General features: G+C 38.2%; 1 protein-coding gene across 1 annotated transcript in view; it reads left to right on the forward strand.

Annotated features, from left to right (window-relative positions):
* The window catches only part of LOC126262768 (potassium/sodium hyperpolarization-activated cyclic nucleotide-gated channel 2-like), a 292,876-nt gene that overhangs the window by 240,281 nt on the left and 31,474 nt on the right, over positions 1 to 21,121 (forward strand). Inside the window, exons 6-7 of the mRNA XM_049959582.1 lie at positions 10,467 to 10,685; positions 10,769 to 10,915. Coding sequence (XP_049815539.1) covers positions 10,467 to 10,685; positions 10,769 to 10,915 — 366 coding nt within the window. The remainder of the gene's footprint in view (positions 1 to 10,466; positions 10,686 to 10,768; positions 10,916 to 21,121) is intronic.

Here is a 21,121-nt window from a genome sequence, read left to right on the forward strand (position 1 = left end):
TAAATTCTCCATACAGTTATGTACAGTATGAGCTAATGTCTATCTTAAAAAACATTACAAGTATGTGACCATCAAAGAATGAACTGTTATCATATTCGGAAAAATTACACTGTCAATGCACACCACTTCGTATGGGGATTCAGAAAAACAGGTAACACCAGGTAGATGATTCCAGACCTGATTATAGAAGAGAATGTAGTGCTTCTAAGTGACTAGTGACATGTATTGGTATTATTAGACAGTTGTGAATTGTGCTTTATGTGTCTCATAACATACATAAGCTAATCATTTCATTAGAGTACAGGAGACATGTCAAAATATGGTTTAGATGTGGAATGGCATGTACAAAAAGACTCTCTAACATCCAGCCATCTGGCAATCACAACGTTTCCATGTATATTAGTGGTCCTGAATGTATCCTTTGCAACTATAAATGAGATGCCAGAAAGGCTGTACAATACCTGTGGTAAAACACACAAGTTTATACACCAGTTATGTGGATTCTGACCCGTAATGAGACACTGACTATCACAGGTTGTGTTCAAAATTACCACTGGCAGGAGCAATACACACTTCCATTGTGGTATGGAATGACTGTTGCACACATGCTAGCATTCAGCAGAGGTGGTCCAAGCAGGCTGCTGTAGTACATCATTGCATAACATCTGGTGTAGTTGGTATGCCCTTGCAGAAAACATGCTTCAGCTTTCTCCGTAGAAAAAAGTCTACAGGCATCAAATCAAGGGAATGAACTAGCCAAGGTACAGGTCCGTTGCATCCAATCCAACAATTTGGAAACAGTTTGTGAAGACATGCTGTAGTACTTCGTGGACTATGGGCTGGACAGCTGTCATGTCAGTACCATAGGTTCCTCTTAGTCTGCAGAGGAACGTCTTCCAGCAGCCATGGAAGATGGTCTGTGCTCTGTTAGGAAGCTGTGATACTTGTCTGCTTTCAGTATTTTGTCTATGAAAAATGACTCTATGAGCTGATGGTTCACTATCCCACAACCCACGTTTACACTCTGTGGATGCTGATGTTCCACCTGACAAAGTCAGCGGGGATTGTCAACAGACCAGTAGTGCATGTTTTGATGGTTTACTTGGCCATGATTGGTAAATGTGACTAAATCACTAAACAAGATATGTGATACATCAGGAGCATCCAGTCTTAATGCTCATATACAGAATTTACATAATTGTCATAATCATATACATGCAGCTCTTGATGGAGAGAGATGTGATAGGAATGGAACCTATGTCAATGTAGAATGAGTAGGACACTTGCCTGAGTCATGTCACTTTCTTGTGCAATGACACAGGAGCTAATGTGGGGATCAACTGCAACAGCAGCAAGAACATTAATTCCCCCCTCTTCTGATCACTTGTTTTCTTCTGTTACATTGTCTAGGTGTTGCATTACCACTTTCATGTAACTGGTTGAAGAGGTTGGTAAATAATTGCTTAGATGGTTGACCTCTATTGGAATATCTTGCCACATACACCGTACAAGAACAAACTGCATTTTCCCTACACTCTCCATACACCAAGAGCTTATTGGCTTTTTCTGCATTGTTAAATCCCATCATCCGCTCATGACCTACTGCTTGGACTGTCACTCACTAACTGACCAGCAAGTCACAATGCATTCAAGGAACATACAATCACACTGTAAGCAAACATAACAACATCATAGCTAGCAACTACACAGGCTGAATGGTACAAACAAGTGATGGTATGGTAACTTTTCAAAATACAATATCTCGTAAATGTCTCACACTAGAATCCTGCAATTAACACCACTGACATTGTAATTTACCTACTTCTAGTTTGTTAATGTCAATAAACATTGTTCCATTTTAAAAAAGTGTATTTTTGCACAAAAAATACACTTTCTAAGTATTCTTACAATCTGTTTATTGGTTAACAATATGAGCCCCTGACTACCAACCCATTCCATGAAAACTGCACATCAACAGCACTTTCCAAGTTTTAGGTGATTCACGCTGTATACTAAAGACACAACATTAAATGTCTGTTTAATGAAATTTGACATGGTTAACTCATGGCTGGTAAAGAAGGAATTACAAATATCACCAAGTGAAACTAAGGCATTAATCTCCTTATTATAACAGATGTCCAGAAGAGCCCATTTATTTTTCTATTTAAAATGTAAAAACACACATGGGAATGAATTTTGATAGTGAACTGACTTGGGCACCAAATGTAAGAGGCGTAACAGATAAATGCAAATGATTGTTCACTGCGATGAGACCCATCACAAGCCATAAATGTAGGAGACATCTACTAGTGTGTCTGAACATTTTGTAAGACAATAATTAAACCACATACAGACTCCAGTGATAATTTGGTCAGAAATGAAATCACCAACAGAGTGCAAAAAGGATCTGAATTCTACCAACAAGTAAGATCACTTTTATGGGGTGACTTGATTCCAAAACCGGCCAAACTGATGATGTTTAATAGCTATTTCATACACCTATTTACACCTAAAGTGAAAATGTACTTAATTCATTAAATAACAAGTTACAAGCAGCAGGTATTTTCTGTGATTTGTCAAAGGCATTCGATTGTGTGAACCACAACATCCTTTTAAATAAATTAGAATTCTATGGTGTCACGGGCAGTGCTGCAAAATGGTTCAAGTCATACCTCACTTACAGGAAACAAAAGGTGCCAGTGCAAGGGACTAGTGAATTAAGTCATCAGTCATCATCAGAATGGGAAGAAATTAGATGTGGTGTCCCACAAGGATCAATCTTAGGGCCGTTGCCTTTTCTTGTGTACAGTAATGATCTCTCATCAGTTACACTGCCAGAAGCAGAGTTCATTTTGTTTGCAGATGACACAAGTATTGCAATAAATAGTATGTCGAGTGTAGTTCTAGAAAGGTCTGCTAATGATATTTTCATGGATATTAATAAATGGTTTAAAGCCAACTCACTGACACTAAACTTCGAAAAGACTCACTATATGCAATTCAGAACCTGTAAGAGGTTTCCACCCAGCATATGCATAAAGTATGAAGAAGAGCAGATAGAAAAGGTCGACAGTCTTAAATTCCTGGGATTACAACTTGATAATAAATTCAGTTGGGAGGACCACACCACAGAACTGCAGAAACGCCTTAACAAATCTGTATTTGCAGTTCGAGTGTTAGCAGACATAGGTGACATAAAAATGAAAAAGCTTGCATACTTTGCCTACTTTCATTCCATAATGTCATATGGTATAATATTTCGGGGTAACTCTTCAAGTCAAACAAAAGTTTGCAGAGTCCAAAAGCGTGTAATACATATTATTTGTGGAGTAAATTCACGGACGTCCTGTAGAAACCTCTTCAAAGAACTGGATATACTAACTACTGCCTCTCAGTATATTTACTCCTTAATGAAATTTGTCCTAAATAATATATCTCTTTTTCCAACAAACAGCTCAGTTCATACATACAATACCAGTAACAAAAATGATCTGCAGAAGGACTTAAAAGCACTTACTTTACTTCAAAGAGGGGTCCACTACTCAGGAACACTCATCTTCAATAATTTGCCAGCAAACATAAAAAATTTAGTTACAAATAAAGATCAGTTTAAAAGGAGTCTGAAAGACTTACTAGTGGCCAACTCCTACTCCATTGACGAATTTTTTAATAGAAACAAATGATGTATTGTATATATTCATACTATTAGTATTGTTATTTCAGCTTAAAATTGACATGTTCCACATCCACGAGGATCTCATCAGCACTGATCTATAGAATGAAAAACTAATCTAATCTAAAATCTACCAATGTTGAACTATGGTATTGAAACACGTACCCTCACAAAAAGAGAATCATCAAGGCTGCAAGCATCAGAGATGAAATTTCTTAGATCCACCATCCAGAAGACCAAGATGGACAAGTTCTGGAATGAGGAAGTGAAGAAAGAAGCTGGAATAAAGACATTCCTATTAGATTGAATTGGCGCATCTAGACTTCTATGGTACTGGCATGTGATGAGAATGGAGCCAACTATAACAGCCAAAATAAATTTGGAAAGACAGGTGGATGGGAAAAGACCTCAAGGAAGGCCTTGAACCCAATGGATGGACTTGATTAAGGCTGATCTAGTGACCAGAGGCTGGACAGTAGATGATGTTCTCCATGAACAGGTGTATTTGGACAGGACGAAGTGGAAGAGACTCATTACCAGTACCAGGGAAACTGGAACTGTTAAATGATGATGATGATGATGACAGACTGTGGTGTGCAACAGACACCACTGACATTCTAATTTACACTACTTCTATTTTGTTAATGTCAATAGGCACTGTTCCATTTAAAAATTGTGTGTTTGCACAAAAAATACAATTTCTAAGTGTTCAAACAATTCAAGAGAGTGATAGTCTTATGGATATGTGAGGTCTGCATAGACTAATTCACTGGCTGCTACAGGATAAATAAGCGGACACAAAAGCAAACACTGAAAAGGACTAACTGCTTCTCAGTGCAATGTGCAGCACATGTGAATCAATTTTTCGATGTCTGATGAGAGATGTGGCCAGTTCATGTCCTGCCAAACAAGACTCTTGGTACACCTGCTCCTTCAGTGACCTTTGTCTAGCAGCTCCAAAAAATACGGTTGTAAAGAATGTCGGATGGTCACTGTGTGTGAACATATTTGTTGCTAATTAACAGGACCTATTTACTTCAGCAACAACAAGGAAAAGAAACTCATAAAATCAGATCCATTGGAGCATGAATGAACCTTGTGTTATTGATACATAACATTACTTTGAGAGTATTGGATCACAAGCCATGGGGCTTTCCAGCAATTTTATGGTGTAATCAAAAAGTAGTCTGTGACCACTGGAGGCAGTGCCACAGGGTTACCCCCAGTCACCCAGTCAGTCTCTCTCTCTCTCTCTCTCTCTCTCTCTCTCTCTCTCTCTCTCTCTCTCTCTCTCTCTCTCAAACACACACACACACACACACACACACCTACCTTTTGTAAACACCCCATGTGTAGTATTAATGAGGGAGGTGTAAACCTCTGAACCGTGTAGTGGAAATAAAATAAATTGTGGCTGGCAACAGTAAGCTTTTAGTTTCAATTAGTTTCAGTATTTTGTCTGTGCACCTGCCAGATGTGCATTTTGCATATATGTTGAGATTATAATTGCAAGACTGACCACACTGCCTACAGGCAGTGTCCTGAGTGGATAATGCAAAACTCATTATTTAAGAATGCTTGAAGATATGCATGTGGAAAACCTTATTAACAAAGACAGTGGATATCAGTTCAAATTGCAATTCTTGGCATCCTGTTATTTTCATGGTTTGTGTTTAGTGAATACGGCAGACTACACTGAGGGCCACAGGGAGCAGCAATCCACCAGAATACTGAGTTTTGCCTTTCCTCCATTGAGGGAACTGTCCGCTGCCAATGTGGTCAATCTTGCAATTAAGTTCTTGACATTTGTTCAAAACACATACAGTATGCTAACAAATTGTGAAATTTGGGTGGTCAAGATCAATCTTTGATGACTCACCTGGGGAAGTCTGGTAGATGCACAGATGAAATATTGTGAATGATAGAAAATGACAACTGACTGCAGTTCAAAAGCATCACTGATTACGTAAGAACTTGTCAATGGGCTAATGACTCCAGAACCAACCATTTATTGAATAAGTATAGTTACTAACACCAGACACAAAATGAAAATGAACTGAGTATTCTGGGTGCACACATATGTTTATTGACATTATCACAGTAAGCTGTCACACTCAGATGGTATAGAAAAGCATTATAAGTGGCACATTTCTAGTAATTTCCAAGAACAAAGTCCAAAATCGCACACAGAATTAACAGCCCAAGCAGTAGCAGTGAGCATAGTACTCGCAGTATTCTACCAAGTAATGAGTGTCCACTGTGCTGCCCTGTTTAAGATTGCACAGTCACTAGGGCTGAGCTCAACAAAAGTGCTGAAGTGATGACTTTGGTGCTGATGAGAGTAATGTTGCTTTGTCACCCATAGTTCATAGTCTCCATAGGGCCCTCAACCAGAAGGATTTCCAAAGATAAGAGAGGTATGACTTGCAAAGTACACACATTTTTAACCAAGCATTAGAGCATGTATCATTATTCATTTCTCTGTATCACTTTCTTGTTCTGTTCAACAACCAAATGATGAGTGATGAATTTCGTACAATAACTGCATATATGGACTGTTAGTGGCCTAGTGTAGTCATTAATAAAAGTTGGCCTTTTCTTATCCTCTGTGTATTAGCTAAATATGAAGTTCTCTGAAGTCAACGATGGAGGGTTCTGGTGACTGGTTTGTACACCCTGCCTCAGAGTTGATGAGTTTTGATTAATTTCAGCAATACTTGCATTCAGACATTACCAAATAGTCTTCTTGAAATGAATAGCCATAAGTGTAATATTTGCATCACTGATGGGCTATCTCTATGATTACATTTATGAGTTTGTGTTGTTATATCCATATCTTTGAAGGCTCCTTCCATTGACTCAATCATACAATTTCTTTCACTGACCTACTAGATAGAGGAAAGGGTACTTGTTCTTGTGCTTTTTACCATCGGCAGCTACAGATCTGCTTAGGGTTTGTTGGCTTCATTTCAGATTATTTGTTTAATGATTTTTCCGATGTTTTGCCAGAATTATTATCTGGCATTTTCAAAGGTTCTCTCTCCATTGCTGGCAGTCAACACTGCATGCAATAGAGGGCGAACTTTTGATAATGCCAGCCACTCCTGCTGGAAAAACATCAGAAAAATTATTAAACAAATGTTGGTCAAATATCAGAAGCCAACAGGCAATACATCAACGGTAGTAATCAGATGTTCTTGCCCTTCACCCACATAATATATCAAAATAATTCAATACTTACACACAGTGTGGTTGGTTTAGCCATTTTATTATGTTCTTTTCAGTGGAAATTAACTGTAACTCCTTATTTTTTGTCAGTGTTCAATAGCGAATTCTAATTTGTTGGGGTTGGAGCCAATATTTTTCAAGATCTAGAGCATTCGGGAGGACGATGGTTCAATCCCGCGTTTGGCCATCCTGATTTAGGTTTACTGTGATTTCCCTAAATCACTCCAGGCAAATGCCGGGATGGTTCCTCTGAAAGGGCACGGCTGACTTCCTTCCCCATCCTTCCCTAATCCGATGAGACCGATGACCACGCTGTCTGGTCTCCTTCCACAAGCAACCAACCAACCAACTTGAAAATAGACAGGGGTAACTCATTACTGGGAGCTTCAATGTTAGGGAAGCGATGAAGCCCCACAGAGAAACTGCAGCTAGATCATGAAGCAAATCCAGAGTAGACTCATTATGCTCACTACATGGTCTTGTCTGAATTTGGAGACAGTTCTGCCAAATGTAAATAGTGGCTCATATTGATACCAGTGATGACTGCTGCCTCAGTTCCTTTCAGCAGCTGGCTGAAATGGTGAGACTAAAAGCATCACTCTGGAGATGAAACACATCTCATAATTTGTAGCATCTAATGGAACCCTCTCCTGCCTATAATTGAAATATTCTTAAATAAATGACATAACAGCAGTACAGTTTCAATTCAGTCAGTGGTTACCAGACATGGAATTGATTAAGATCAGTTACAAGACTATTAATACAGCTCCTTGTAAAATGTGAATAGTTGATAGCAGTGCTCATCTTTCTGTTTGTCACTGATGTTGTTGTTATCACTTGTTATCATGCAAATGAATGATATATGATTTCACCGAGAGGGTTCTCAGGTCTTGAGACTGTTTAGGAACAATACGTTAGTCTTCCTCGTGGTCTCAGTACTGTGGCTTAATTCTTTCATTCAGCAAAGTTGTCAACAATGTAGATCAAAATGATTTATTTCAAGTATAAATAAAACTCCTTTAAAAGTAAACACCAGTTTAAATCAGTTTCATAAGTATTCTTCACTTTTGAGTAACCACAAAACGGTTTTTTAACACTTCTTGAAACTTTAACAGCATAACACACAAGGGTACATCAGAGACGAGTTACATTTTGACTTCTCTCCATCACAGCTCACATCCAACTTTCTACTCCAACAATGACAACGACAACTACTACTACTGCTACTACTACTACTACTACTACTAGCCAGAGAAAACATTAACCAAAGATGCATAGGATTTGGATTGACAAATCACTGAGTCTCATTCGTACCAATTTTCAGCACAAATGACATATATGTGAAATAGCTTTCACCAAATAATTACTGTATTTTGTTAAGTTTGAATAATCAATTTTAGTCTTTCATAATAAGAGGAGATAAATAAACATGATCTAAACAATATGAGTCCCCAAACATCAAAATAAATCAGTAATCTTGTATTAAAAAATATGCACTACCAATGTTACAAAATACTCTCTAAGACAAAAACTGATGCACTGTGAAGGAGTTATGCAAATTGGTCACAATTTGATATAAAAATTATAATCAGGGCAGCTGGTAGGTGACTGTGTGATGCTGCATAACTTCACCATGCTGCTGTCAAATATAATAAACAGGGAACATGTCAATATGAGGGCATAAAGTCTTGACGAATTTCATTCCATGTACTCAGCTGAACAATTACTTAGGCTTGGAGACAGATGTGTGAACAATGTACACAGATGAAACTTCCTGGCAGATTAAAACTGTGTGCCCGACCGAGACTCGAACTCGGGACCTTTGCCTTTCGCGGCCAAGTGCTCTACCATCTGAGCTACCGAAGCATGACTCACGCCCGGTACTGGCGTACTGCCGGTACTGGCAGAAGTAAAGCTGTGAGTACCGGGCGTGAGTCGTGCTTCGGTAGCTCAGATGGTAGAGCACTTGGCCGCGAAAGGCAAAGGTCCCGAGTTCGAGTCTCGGTCGGGCACACAGTTTTAATCTGCCAGGAAGTTTCATATCAGCGCACACTCCGCTGCAGAGTGAAAATCTCATTCTGGTAATGTACACAGATGTCTGCATTTGACAGAGGATGTATAGTTTTGCTCAAAGAAGCTGGTTGGAGTAATCAGTAAGCAATGTGACATTTGAATAGGAGTGATGCCACTATTTGACACTGTTGGCAGGGGTGGGTGAACCATGGACAAATTCAGCATCAGCAAGAAAGTGGTTGGCCTAGAGAGATGACAGAATGCAAGGACTGAGCAATCATCAGAGACGCACTCAGAGCCCGGGATTCATCATTATCATCAATCTGATGTGCAGTTGGTGATTCAGTGACCACTAGGACCATTAATAGGCAGCTCACAGAAAGGTCACTGAGCTCACGACATCTGTTATGCCAACTACCGTTGGCCTCTGTACACCAAAAAGCCAGTTTGCAGTGGTTTCAGGTTTCCCGTAATCTGCATTCTCCTGATATTTTTCCTTCTCTCCCCTTTCCTACTGCCAAATTCCAGTCCCCTTATCACTATTAACCCTCAAGTTGGGATGCCATTTTTGATAACACAAGCAGGAGCACAGTGCACTTTGTACGCATGTTTATGTTATCAAGGTTATGTGTATGAGCAAAATCACAGTTTACTCTTTATTTGATTAATCAAAGATAAAATAAATTTGCATTATATGAGCTAAATCACTGTATAATTAAACAATAATAAAATAAACTTTCCATTATATCACTCTGCTGCCACATTCAAGTGTTTCTCCACAGTAATGACTCAATCACAGCATTAAACAGTGCATTGATAACTGCCTGATTGTGGGATCATGTTGCTAACTCAAAATCTGGGTAATTTTCCACCCCAGATCTTAAATTTTTTTCTCGCATAACTCACTGTTTATTTTATATTGCTGTTGCTTACTTGGACATATGACAGCTCAACTTATTGCTGTGTTAACAGAAGCAATAACGAAGGAATAGGAGTGGGCTTGCAATTGTAAAGCAACAGTGGAATGGTACAAGACAATGTTGTATGTCATTGGTACACCTGCTCTGGGGTAAAGTTTCATCTTCCTTAACTATCTGAATGATTTCTTTTACCTCATCATATACTCTTTCAATCTGTTCATCAACTGCAGTGTTAGTTGGCATATAATTTGTACTATTGTGGTGGGTGTTGGCTTTGTGTTTATCTTGGTTACTGTAATGCATTCACTATGCTGTTTGTAGAATCTTACACACTTTCCTATTTTCTTATTCATTATTAGGCCTTCTCTCACATCATTCCTGTTTGACTTTGTATTGATGAATGGCCATGGTAGTAACAATATAAATGTGATATACTTGAGACAGAAGTAAACCTACCTCCATTTAAGTTGTCATTCATTTTTACTTGCCTCTGATTTAGATTACACTTTTTTAAATTATGTAAGTACTGAAGCAGTGATCAGTACTGAAATAATTACTGTCAAAGAATTGAATTTTATAGATAACATTTTTACATGTATTCACAGTTTACTATAGAGACATGTTTGTTCCAGGGGGCATTCTGGTTGGAGCAATATTCTTGGGCTTTGTTCAAGGCCATGTCACATATGTTGTGTATTGGATATGGCCGCTTTCCTCCTCAGTCATTGACTGATATGTGGCTTACAATGCTGTCCATGATCAGTGGTGCAACATGTTATGCACTTTTTCTTGGTCATGCCACAAACCTCATACAGAGTCTGGATTCATCGAGGCGGCAATACCGTGAAAAGGTAATGTTCATGTGATGGCAATATTTTTTAGAATGCTTAATTATTTACCAAGAAGTCTAAAAAGCTAATATAAATATTGACAGGTGAAACAAGTTGAAGAATACATGGCGTACCGGAAGTTACCAAGGGAGATGCGGCAAAGAATAACTGAATACTTTGAACACAGGTACCAAGGAAAATTCTTTGATGAAGAAGCAATACTTGGAGAATTATCAGAAAAGCTTAGAGAGGTATGTTGACAATACACTTTTGTTTGTGGGTTTGTTTCACCTTTTTGTACCACGCAATGAGCATAATCTGTTATCCTTCTGCTCTGAATACTGCTTGCAATAATCTGCTATGGGTACAATTACTGTAAAATCGATCCCAAATCTGAATTCGATGATGATGATGACAATAATAATTAAATAGTCATTCTTGGAAACCAGCATAACTGGACAAAGTGTTTGAAACATAAATCACACAAAGAAGATGTTTAAATGATAATGGAAAGTCTTGGTGCAGTAGTACTAACCTGATGAGGCATAGGCCTCTCATAGTGATCTTCAGTGCGTAGATGTCATGAAGCTGCAAATATCATAGTGGATATTAGAAGATTTCCACTCAATAATGCACACAACAATTTTAGTTTCAGTGATTAAGACTTTTATCCATCTTTAGCAGACTCTGTCGTGTTGATGGCCAGTTTACCAGATATAAAAAGAATAATTGGCGCACACATCAGGATAGCCCCTACAGTACCTAACATACACAGTTCAGTAGTGAAGTAAATTGTTCTGTTGTGGCACCAAAAACCCATTGCGCATTTACAGGAATCGACACAAGTTGTACTGAGCACTGTCTGGAGTGATTTATTGGAGATAAATGCAATCAAGTCAGTCAAAAATGAGATTTGCCATTTCTGACAATAGCTTACTCCAATGACAATGACATACTACACTCATGTTAATCACAACACAGTTCAATCCAAATGTTTCTTAACCCGAGGTGTCGTAATCACTCAAAAATTTTCAGACATTAAAGTTCTTGAGTTTCATGAATGTTGGTGCACATATTTTTGCATACAGAACATCCATAGTGGTGGAGCGAGTCAACACTGAGAGTGCATCCAATATACATCTTCCTTGTCAACACTCAAACCACGAACTGGCAATTTTGCATGATGTCCAACTACTTATAGATGGTAGACGGGCATAAGAACAAATTTATTTTGAAAACTACATAATGCTCTGAAAAATTAATAACTTGGTTTTTACTGTTTTGGATGAACTACTAGACCTATAGCAATTTTTATTTTTTTAAAATTTGTTGGTCAAAAATTTATGAAAATGCATGGACACTATGTTTCTTATGCACTGTGAATCCCCTTGTTTATACTTATGAGAGGTGCATTGCAAGTTATAGTAAATTACATGATATTATTAATTACTGAGTTAATCAATCAATGCTGTATGTTATCTTATATGGGAAATTAATGTGAGAAAAGTATGTAGTAAAACTTCAGAATCTAAGAAAAATGGCAGTAGCTTGAAACTTTGTCATTAATTGTTATGTAAGCTAATTAAATTTAGGTAATCTAAAATATTTACTGGAAAGACAGAAGCTTAACTTGGCATCTTTTTGCATGTAGCAAAATGTAGTACTAACATCAATTATCAATTAATTGTATTTTTAATTATTAGTGCCCTGATGAAAATTAATTACATCAATGGAATCAGAACAATCAAAATAAGAATCTGCATAATAAATTCCATTGAAATTAAAGCTAAATAATAACTGGAGATTTTTTTGTTTTACTTATCAGTAGATAAAAATTACCAAAAAATTGGTTATTCATGGGAGTAGAAAAACTTAACAGATGGGAAGACTCGACCTGTTCTCGTTGCACTGGCTGACATACATATAATAGAATGGGTAATGTTAAGCACTCTCTGTACAATTGAGGTGTTGAGCTGTCAACAGGTACCAGGCAAATAAAGAAAATGGAAAATGTGGCCAAGCTATCACACACTGCAAAATTAGGTGGTGTTGCATTGGGCAGAGTGACACACACACACACACATTGTCCCTGTCAACCATATTATTCCAGTGGTGGTGCTCGACTTAGGTGGTGTTGCATTGGGCAGAGTGGAGGAGTGAGAGTGGGTGGAAGGGGTGAGAGAGTTGCTTATAAAACTTGATGAAATAAAGGAGGGGCCAGAGGGGAAGGAAGATAACTGTGGAGAGGAAAGTGTGATGTGGGTTTTTGGGGTGAAGTGAGAGGCATGGGGAGAGGGTGGATGGGGTATTGGGCAGAGGATAGTGGAGATGACACAAGGTTGCTGCTGGATAATGATGAGCTATAATGATGATTCCCATTTATGTAATTCAGAGAAGGTGGTATTGGGAGGGATCCATATGGCATGAGTTGTGAAGTAACCATTGAAGTTGAAAATGTTGTGTTCAGTGGGATGTCCAGCTACTTGATGGTTTCCTCTGCTTTTGGTGGTGGCCATTTGTTTGGGTGGACAGTTGGGCGTTGGTCATTTCCACAAAAATGGCTGACCAAAAGTTACAGCAGTGCTGGTATACCATGTAACTGCCTTCACAGGTGGCCCTGCCTGTGATCAGGTAGGATATGGCTGTGACGGGAGTACTGATGTAGGATGTGCTGAGTGGGTGAAAAGGTGCACCTGGGTCTTCCACAAAAATGTGCACTTTGTGGCAAGGGGTTGAGAGTGTGGACCAGGATATTTACTAGACTGCGTGGGCAGGGAAAATACTGCTGTGGGAGGGATGAGAAGGATTGTAGATAGGGTGTCCCTCATTTCCCAACAAGATGACAGGGAGCCTCTCCCTACCAGCTCTCAGCCACCCCCTCCCCCACCTCCCCTCCACATCCCCTTTTTCCTCTCACCTACTCCATTCAGTACAACCTCTTACTGCAGTGCCAGGATAATGTAGTCAACTGGATCAATATAGCTGAGTGTGTGTGCTGTATTATTTAGCTCTGAAGAAGAACAGTGTTTACAGTTTTTTTTATGTCTCTATCATTTGCTCAATGAATGTTTGATTTTCCTTCCCGTTACCCAACAGGGGTGGGGATGATGCCACTGATGTATTAATGTACTGGAAACATCATAATGCAGCCAAATTCTACAATACAAGGCATCACAGATACAATAAGAAAAAGGTGTATGTATGATTCATGCTATCTTGAGGAGTTCTTTCCAACTAATCATAATACACATTTGGTTCAGATTCTTTGATGGCATTTTTGGGATGTGGTTCCAGAGCAAGACCATAATCTTTTCTCCAACATCTCAACAACTTCTTTATTATTTGTTTCAACAGTTTCTCTTTCTTTCTGGGTGCTGTCTATCTCATTGATAGTTCATACATAGGAAACCCATCAGTCAACAACAATACCTTCACTTAGCTTGTCATGGAATTGACCTGATTTTCATAGATTTGTGCTCAGTAGCACCAGTCTGGATCAACTCAAACCTGAAGACTTAAATGCATGTGGGAGGATGTTTGCTCAAAGATGTACACAATACCATATTTTAGATGATATTAATGCACACATTTTATTCTATGCAAAGTTCAGTTACTAATTATGGTGACCAGTTTTACACTATAAAAAACAATTAGCCAGGTCTTCAGGCCAGCATCCACAAATTTCTGTGGTGAGGTTGAATGTTCAATTGTGGCACAAAATTATGTTCCTATTTATACGAGAACATCATGGCTCTTATTTAGCACAGTTGCTGTTAAAGACAGCTGCACTCCACTTGTTCATTTAAGGGAGTCCATCACATGAACTGTCAAATCTAACAATGATTCACTCCAGTGACAATTGGATTTCACACTCTTGTCAATTATAGCACAACTCGTTTCCTATGTTCAGTAATTCCTGCTACAGAGATCACTTGTCAGTAATTAAACATTAAAGTTAGTGAGTTTTGCAGTGACTGGAGTGCATTTTCTCATGTACAGAAGATACATAATAGTGGCGTGAGTCAATGATGAGAGTGCCTCTGACATAGGCTTCTTTCAAGTACTTTCAAAGTGCGGACAGCCAGTTTTGAGTGACAACCAAGTGCATATAAACGGGCAAAAGAACAAACTGTTATTTTGAAAACTACATAATGCTTTGAAATCTGTTTGGTTTGGAATTTACTATTTTTGATGAATGACAAGAACCAATTGAATTCTGGATTACAGAAAATATTCCTGGTTACAAATTTATAAAAATACATGGTGCAATATTAATCCCCTTGTTTACATGAATGAGTGCCATATTGCAAATTATGATACATTTCATGAAATTATTAATTAGTGAAGTAATCAATCAGTGCCATATGTCACACTGCACAGAAAAATTAAACTAACAAAAGAATGTATTCAAAGTTCGGAATAAGCAGATATCAACAAATAGCTGACAGTATAATCCAATGCCTAGACAGTTAACAACATGAGTTCTAAAATAAACCACAGATAAAAAAGAGTGTTCAATTTTCATAAAGCCCAAATTTACAGTTGTATTTATGCAAATTCAATATATTGTAAAACTGGTCACCAATAAGAATTACAAAAAATACTCATTTCATTTTCATGCAATTATATACGCTAAATTCTTTAAACAAGCAACAAGCTTTTACACTCCTTTTTACAAAGTTTGACATCCACAATTTTCATTAAGATACCTCATGGACTTCCTGGTTAGAATGCTTAATCCACAGTCATACATTTTTATTCACAGTCCACCACATTCTTTTCCAGCACCCATGGGCAGGCTCAGCAAGCCGTTATTTGAAAAAATACATACACGATAATATATATATAATATTTCAAATCTGGTCATTCAGTTGGTATATGTTATTGATATACATAATTAACCTTACATTACAATGAAAAACATTTAAATTACTGTAAAGAAAATGGAATTTGTTTTACATTGCCCTGCACCATACCTCATAGTACAATACTCACTTTATTGAAAATGGAAGTTAAAACTCCAATAAAATTTTCAAAGTTCTACCATCTCTTTCCAAAAATTACAACTGACAAGTATTAAATCCTGTCAGAATATTCATAATACTTCTCATTTATTGCATATACTTGTAGTATATCATTCTCATCTATCACAGTAATCAGTAGGTGAAGCCCTTGACATTTGATCCATAATTTGCCCTGTAGTAGCCTCACCGTAAAAATAATATTCCAGCACTTTTATCCTACTGTTATCATCAAAATCATTTTTAACTAGTACTTTATATTCACATACGTATTTTAGTTTTTCCTCCCTATTTTGAAACACATCTTCATCACAAGCAAGGCTCTTTCTTAATGTTCATCACCTGCTCATCATTTTCAAACACATTTCTTCCTTCTCCCTGGTTATTCATTTTGGCAAACAGTTAGTCACATTTCAACAACAAAACCTCTTTATCTCCAAATTACTTCTGTACCATTCTCTGCTGCTGTTGGAATCCATTGCTGTTGCAACTAGTAACTTCTATGCCAAGGTTTTCGTATTTGTACACCAGGCTGTAGTGTTTACATTTCTAGACTCCACGCTGCTGGTTCCTCATTGGCTAGTGTCCAAGATGGTGTCGGTGGTGACTTAAAGCAGTCCTGCTCTTCCATTGGTTGAAGTTCTCTCTGTGTAATGCCATCTGCTTGATGCCCTTATCCCAAATAATAAAATTTATACTGTTCCAAATATTGTTTACGCACTGTTCCATTTTGCAGCCGATGTGTAATTTCAATTCACTTGTACCACACAAAAAAATATTTCACTGTCAAATAGTTACTTACTTAAATAGTACACCATCACTTTTAATTGTTCATAAATTCACTGTTTCACATGAGTCCTTTCACACAATGCTTTCATTGCAAAGTGTTCCAAAAACCACAGGGCACTACATGTGATGAAACCGACCTGAATTTCTTAGACTCATCCTCAGTAGCACCAGTCTGGATCACCTCAAAACTGAAAACTTAAATGCATGTGGTTTGGTGTTTGCTCAAAGGTGTACACAATACCAAATGTTAGGTTATATTAATACACACATTTCATCCCATGTGAAGTTCAGTTATTAATTATGCTGACAGTTTTTACACTGTAGAAAATAATTAGCCACGTCTTCAGGCCAGCACCCAGAAATTTCAGTGGTGAGGTTGAATGCTCAATTGTGGCACAAAATTAGTTCCTGTTTATACAAAAATATCATGGCTCTCACTTAGCACAGACAATTACACCCAGATGATTCATTTAAATGAGTCCATCACATTAATCACTGAGTCTAACAACAGTTCTCTTTGATGACAACTGTGTTTCACACTCTTGGTAATTATAACACAGTTCATTTCAAACATACGTTAATTCATGCTACAACAATCACCTGTAAGTAATTAAACAGTAAAATTATTTAGTTTTGTGATGGTAACATCAAGGGGGTCTCCCACATAGATGTTAATTGTTTGCATTCAAATCATGACTTTCAATTCTGGGCGACATATGACTATTCATAGAAGGGCATAAGAATAAACTGTTATTTTGAAAACTACAAAATACATTGAAAAATGGCTAGGTTAGTATTTATTGTTATAGCTGAATTACAGAAACAAATAGAATTTGGGGATATAGAAAATGTTACTGGTTACAAATTTATAAAAATACATGGACACCATTTTTCTTCTACAGTGTGAATCCCCTTCTTTGTATGGCTGAGTGCCATGTTGCAAATTAGAGCGAATTACATGAAATTATTAATTGTTGAATCAATCAATCAATTCCATATGTCATACTGAACAGAAAAATTAATGTAACAAAAGCACATAGTCAGGGCTCAGAACCTTAACAGTGATTCTGATGAAACTTGCAATGGAAAATGGGGATGCTTATGAACTTAAGTTTAATGGCTGTTGAAGATAATTAGTTTTAGATAATTTAAAATACTTGACTGGAAAGTGGGAATGCTTAACTTTTGTTACGTTAGGTTATTTTATGGAGTTATGCTGAGTAGCTCATATGTTTTTGAATATGGAGAACTACTGTACTAACTTTGATTAACTGTAACTTTTAATTAATGAGAACTAATTACATGAGTGGAATCAGAACACTTGAACTGAGAATCTGAACGATAAATTTAAGTGAAATTAAGTCTAAATAGGATCTGCAGATTTTAACAGTATAAGGAAAACACAGATTGGTACTCACCGTAAAGATGACACACTGAGTTGCAGTCCGACACTACGAAGAGACAGTTACATATTTAGCTTTTGGCAAAAGGGAAGGAAACACACACACATTCATTCACACAAGTAAGCACACCTTACACACACATGACTTACATCTCCGGCACCTCGGGCTGGAATGCAACTGCCATGTAGATGTAGGACAGAAGCAGCAATCTGGAGGGGGGCAGCTTTTTATTTTGGGATGAGTAGCAACCAGCTGCCCACCAGGATGAATAGCCACTTCCAAACTGTGGTCAAGAGCAAAGTAGACCACCCTGTGGCACAACATGCAGCTGAAAATAACATGCTTGATTTCAATGGCTGCTTCATGATCAAGGCCATGTGGATCCTCTTCTCCACCAGCAGCTTTTCTGAACTGCACAGATGGGAGTTATCCTAACAACATATTCCTCGTTCTCGAAATTATCTTGGGTTCCATCTACTGTCCCCACACCCTCCACCCGACAGTTTCTGCCCCCACTGTCACGTCACCTCTTCTCTATTCTTGTTCCTTCAACCTCTTTGTTTGATATCCTCTGCCAATGCATCTGCCCATCTTTCCCCTTCCCCACTCCTCTCCTTTTTCACTCATTGTTTCTCACCTCTGCTGCCCAGCTCCATGCCCTACAGCCTCCTGGCACTGCACCTGTTGGCAGCCTAATCCTTGCAAACTCCCCTCACCTGTCCCTACTATGCCTTCTCTTTCCCTGCTTCCTACAGATAGCTGCTTCCATTCTACATGGCAGTTGCATCACATGAGATGTGTTATGATAGAGTAAGGAGCCTGTGACCACTGGAGACAGTGCCACAAGTTACTCCAAAATCGTAACACAACACACATTATATCATACTAACATGTGTAAACCCACCTGATGATGGAAGTTTAAACCTGTGAAACATGTTGTGTATAGAAATAAACAGTGACTGGTAACAGTAAACTTGTTGTTTCATTTGATGACATAAAACTAATTATAAACCATTACCTTGAAAAATTGCAGTACGCAAATTTCATTTGAGGGGTTCCCCAAGGATCAATGCTGGGGCCACTACTCTTTATAATATTATGAGGGTTATCTGGAAACCAAGGCTGTGGAAGGAACAAGCACTCCTAACAATCTGTAGTTTGTTGATTAGTGTTGTGGTCATTGTGAGAAATGAGTATTCTCATTCTGGCTCCTGCCAAGTATGAAGTGTGCACTGTAATTCATTACCTAAATGCTAAGGGCATGAATGCCACTGTGATTCATCATGAAATTGTTTCAGTTTATGGAAATGACATAATGTCAAGGCAGCATTTGATGAAATGGGTATGGGATTTCAATTTGGAAGGATGGTAATTCATGATGAAGACAGAAGCAGAAGGCTGTCTGTTGTGACTCATGATGTAGTGCAGAAAATTGAAGAACATCTTCTCTCTGATCGCCATTTGACAATTGAGACCTGCATGCAGTTTGTCCAAACATTTTACAAACTGTTGTTCATGAAATCCTAACTAATCGACTAAATTACCGCAAGTTGTGTATGGGGTGCCAAAGATGATTACTGAAACACACAAAATGAAAAGAGTCAGTGCCGCACATAAATTTCTCAACTGTTTTGAGACTGAAGGCGAGGCTTTTCTCAGCTCTGTAGTGAGAGGAGATGGAACTTGGACTTGTCATCATACTCCAGAGAGCAAATAACAATCAGTGCAGTGGCACCATACTCATTCTCCTTCAGCTAAAAAATTGAAAACTCAGCAAACAGTGAATAAAATCATGGTGTCAGTGTTTTGGGACAGAAAAGTGGTTCTGCAACAAGGTCCTAGTAATACTAGGTCCCTTGTTGCTGCAGAAATACAGGATGACATGCTAACGCTGTACAGGAAGTGCTTATCAGCGTGGTTGCGCAACCGGAAGTGAGTTTTCCAGCAACAAACAGACAAGTAAAATAATAGACGGAGAAAAATTCAAAGTCCAACAACAATGGAAAAAATACGTTTGGACCTCCAATTAATTGTTGTTTATTGAACTGTCCAGAAAGATCAATGTCTATCGTCTTCAAAGCACGATACACAGGAACACTGCGCCACCAGCGACGATGGTAACCACGTAGCAGAGGCATTGCTGTGGCACGTTAATACAGGTAATATAACATACAGTCACCATTTATCTTTATTTTACAATTTCCATTACCAACTTTAGCCCATATAAAAAGATACTCATCGGCATTTAGTTTCTTCTTCCTTCTAGTACTCAACACAAATGGCATACTGGGAACAAGTGTACCACATGGAACTTTTGCTAAGAGTCCTGTTGTCTCTGCTATACTCCATGTCTTCCATGTAAGAATATTTGCATCTGGGAAAGCTTCAAGGCCACCATAATCACAATGATTGCCCCATACGACAGCAAGTGTAAGCCATGTACTACCTCCAAACACGGCTTGTACATCACATGTAAAGTTCAAACGGAGTCCATGAAATACGTTCAGACCTCCAATTAATTGTTGTTTATTGAACTGTCCAGAAAGATCAATGTCTATCGCCTTCAAAGCACGATACACAGGAACGCTGCGCCGCCAGCGACGACGGTAACCACGTCGCAGAGGCATTGCTGTGGCACGTTAATACGTGGAGCGTGTTCACCAGGCCGTTAGAATCGAGCGCCACACACTACCCAGCCAATCAGAAGTCCGCTTCAAGGTCACCCACCTAGCGAGCAACCAAGGCTCGCACAGCCACCAACTTATAAGTGAATATTGTTTTTAATTTAAAAAAAAAAAAAAAAATCTCACGGGATGGATAAGGATGGTTCTTGGGTAGGACAAAGTTTATTGTCTGTAATATAACATACAGTCACCATTTATCTTTATTTTACAATTTCCATTACCAACTTTAGCCCATATAAAAAGATACTCATCCGCATATAGTTTCTTCTTCCTTCTAGTACTCAACACAAATGGCATACTAGGAACAAGTGTACCATATGGAACTTTTGCTAAGAGTCCTGTTGTCTCTGCTATACTCCATGTCTTCCATGTAAGAATATTTGCATCTGGGAAAGCTTCAAGGCCACCATAATCACAATGATTGCCCCATACTACAGCAAGTGTAAGCCATGTACTACCTCCAAACACGGCTTGTACATTACATGTAAAGTTCAAACGGAGTCCACGAAATACGTTTGGACCTCCAATTAATTGTTGTTTATTGAACTGTCCAGAAAGAT

This window comes from Schistocerca nitens, chromosome 6 (genome assembly GCF_023898315.1).
Source record: "Schistocerca nitens isolate TAMUIC-IGC-003100 chromosome 6, iqSchNite1.1, whole genome shotgun sequence".
Taxonomy (NCBI): domain Eukaryota; kingdom Metazoa; phylum Arthropoda; class Insecta; order Orthoptera; family Acrididae; genus Schistocerca; species Schistocerca nitens.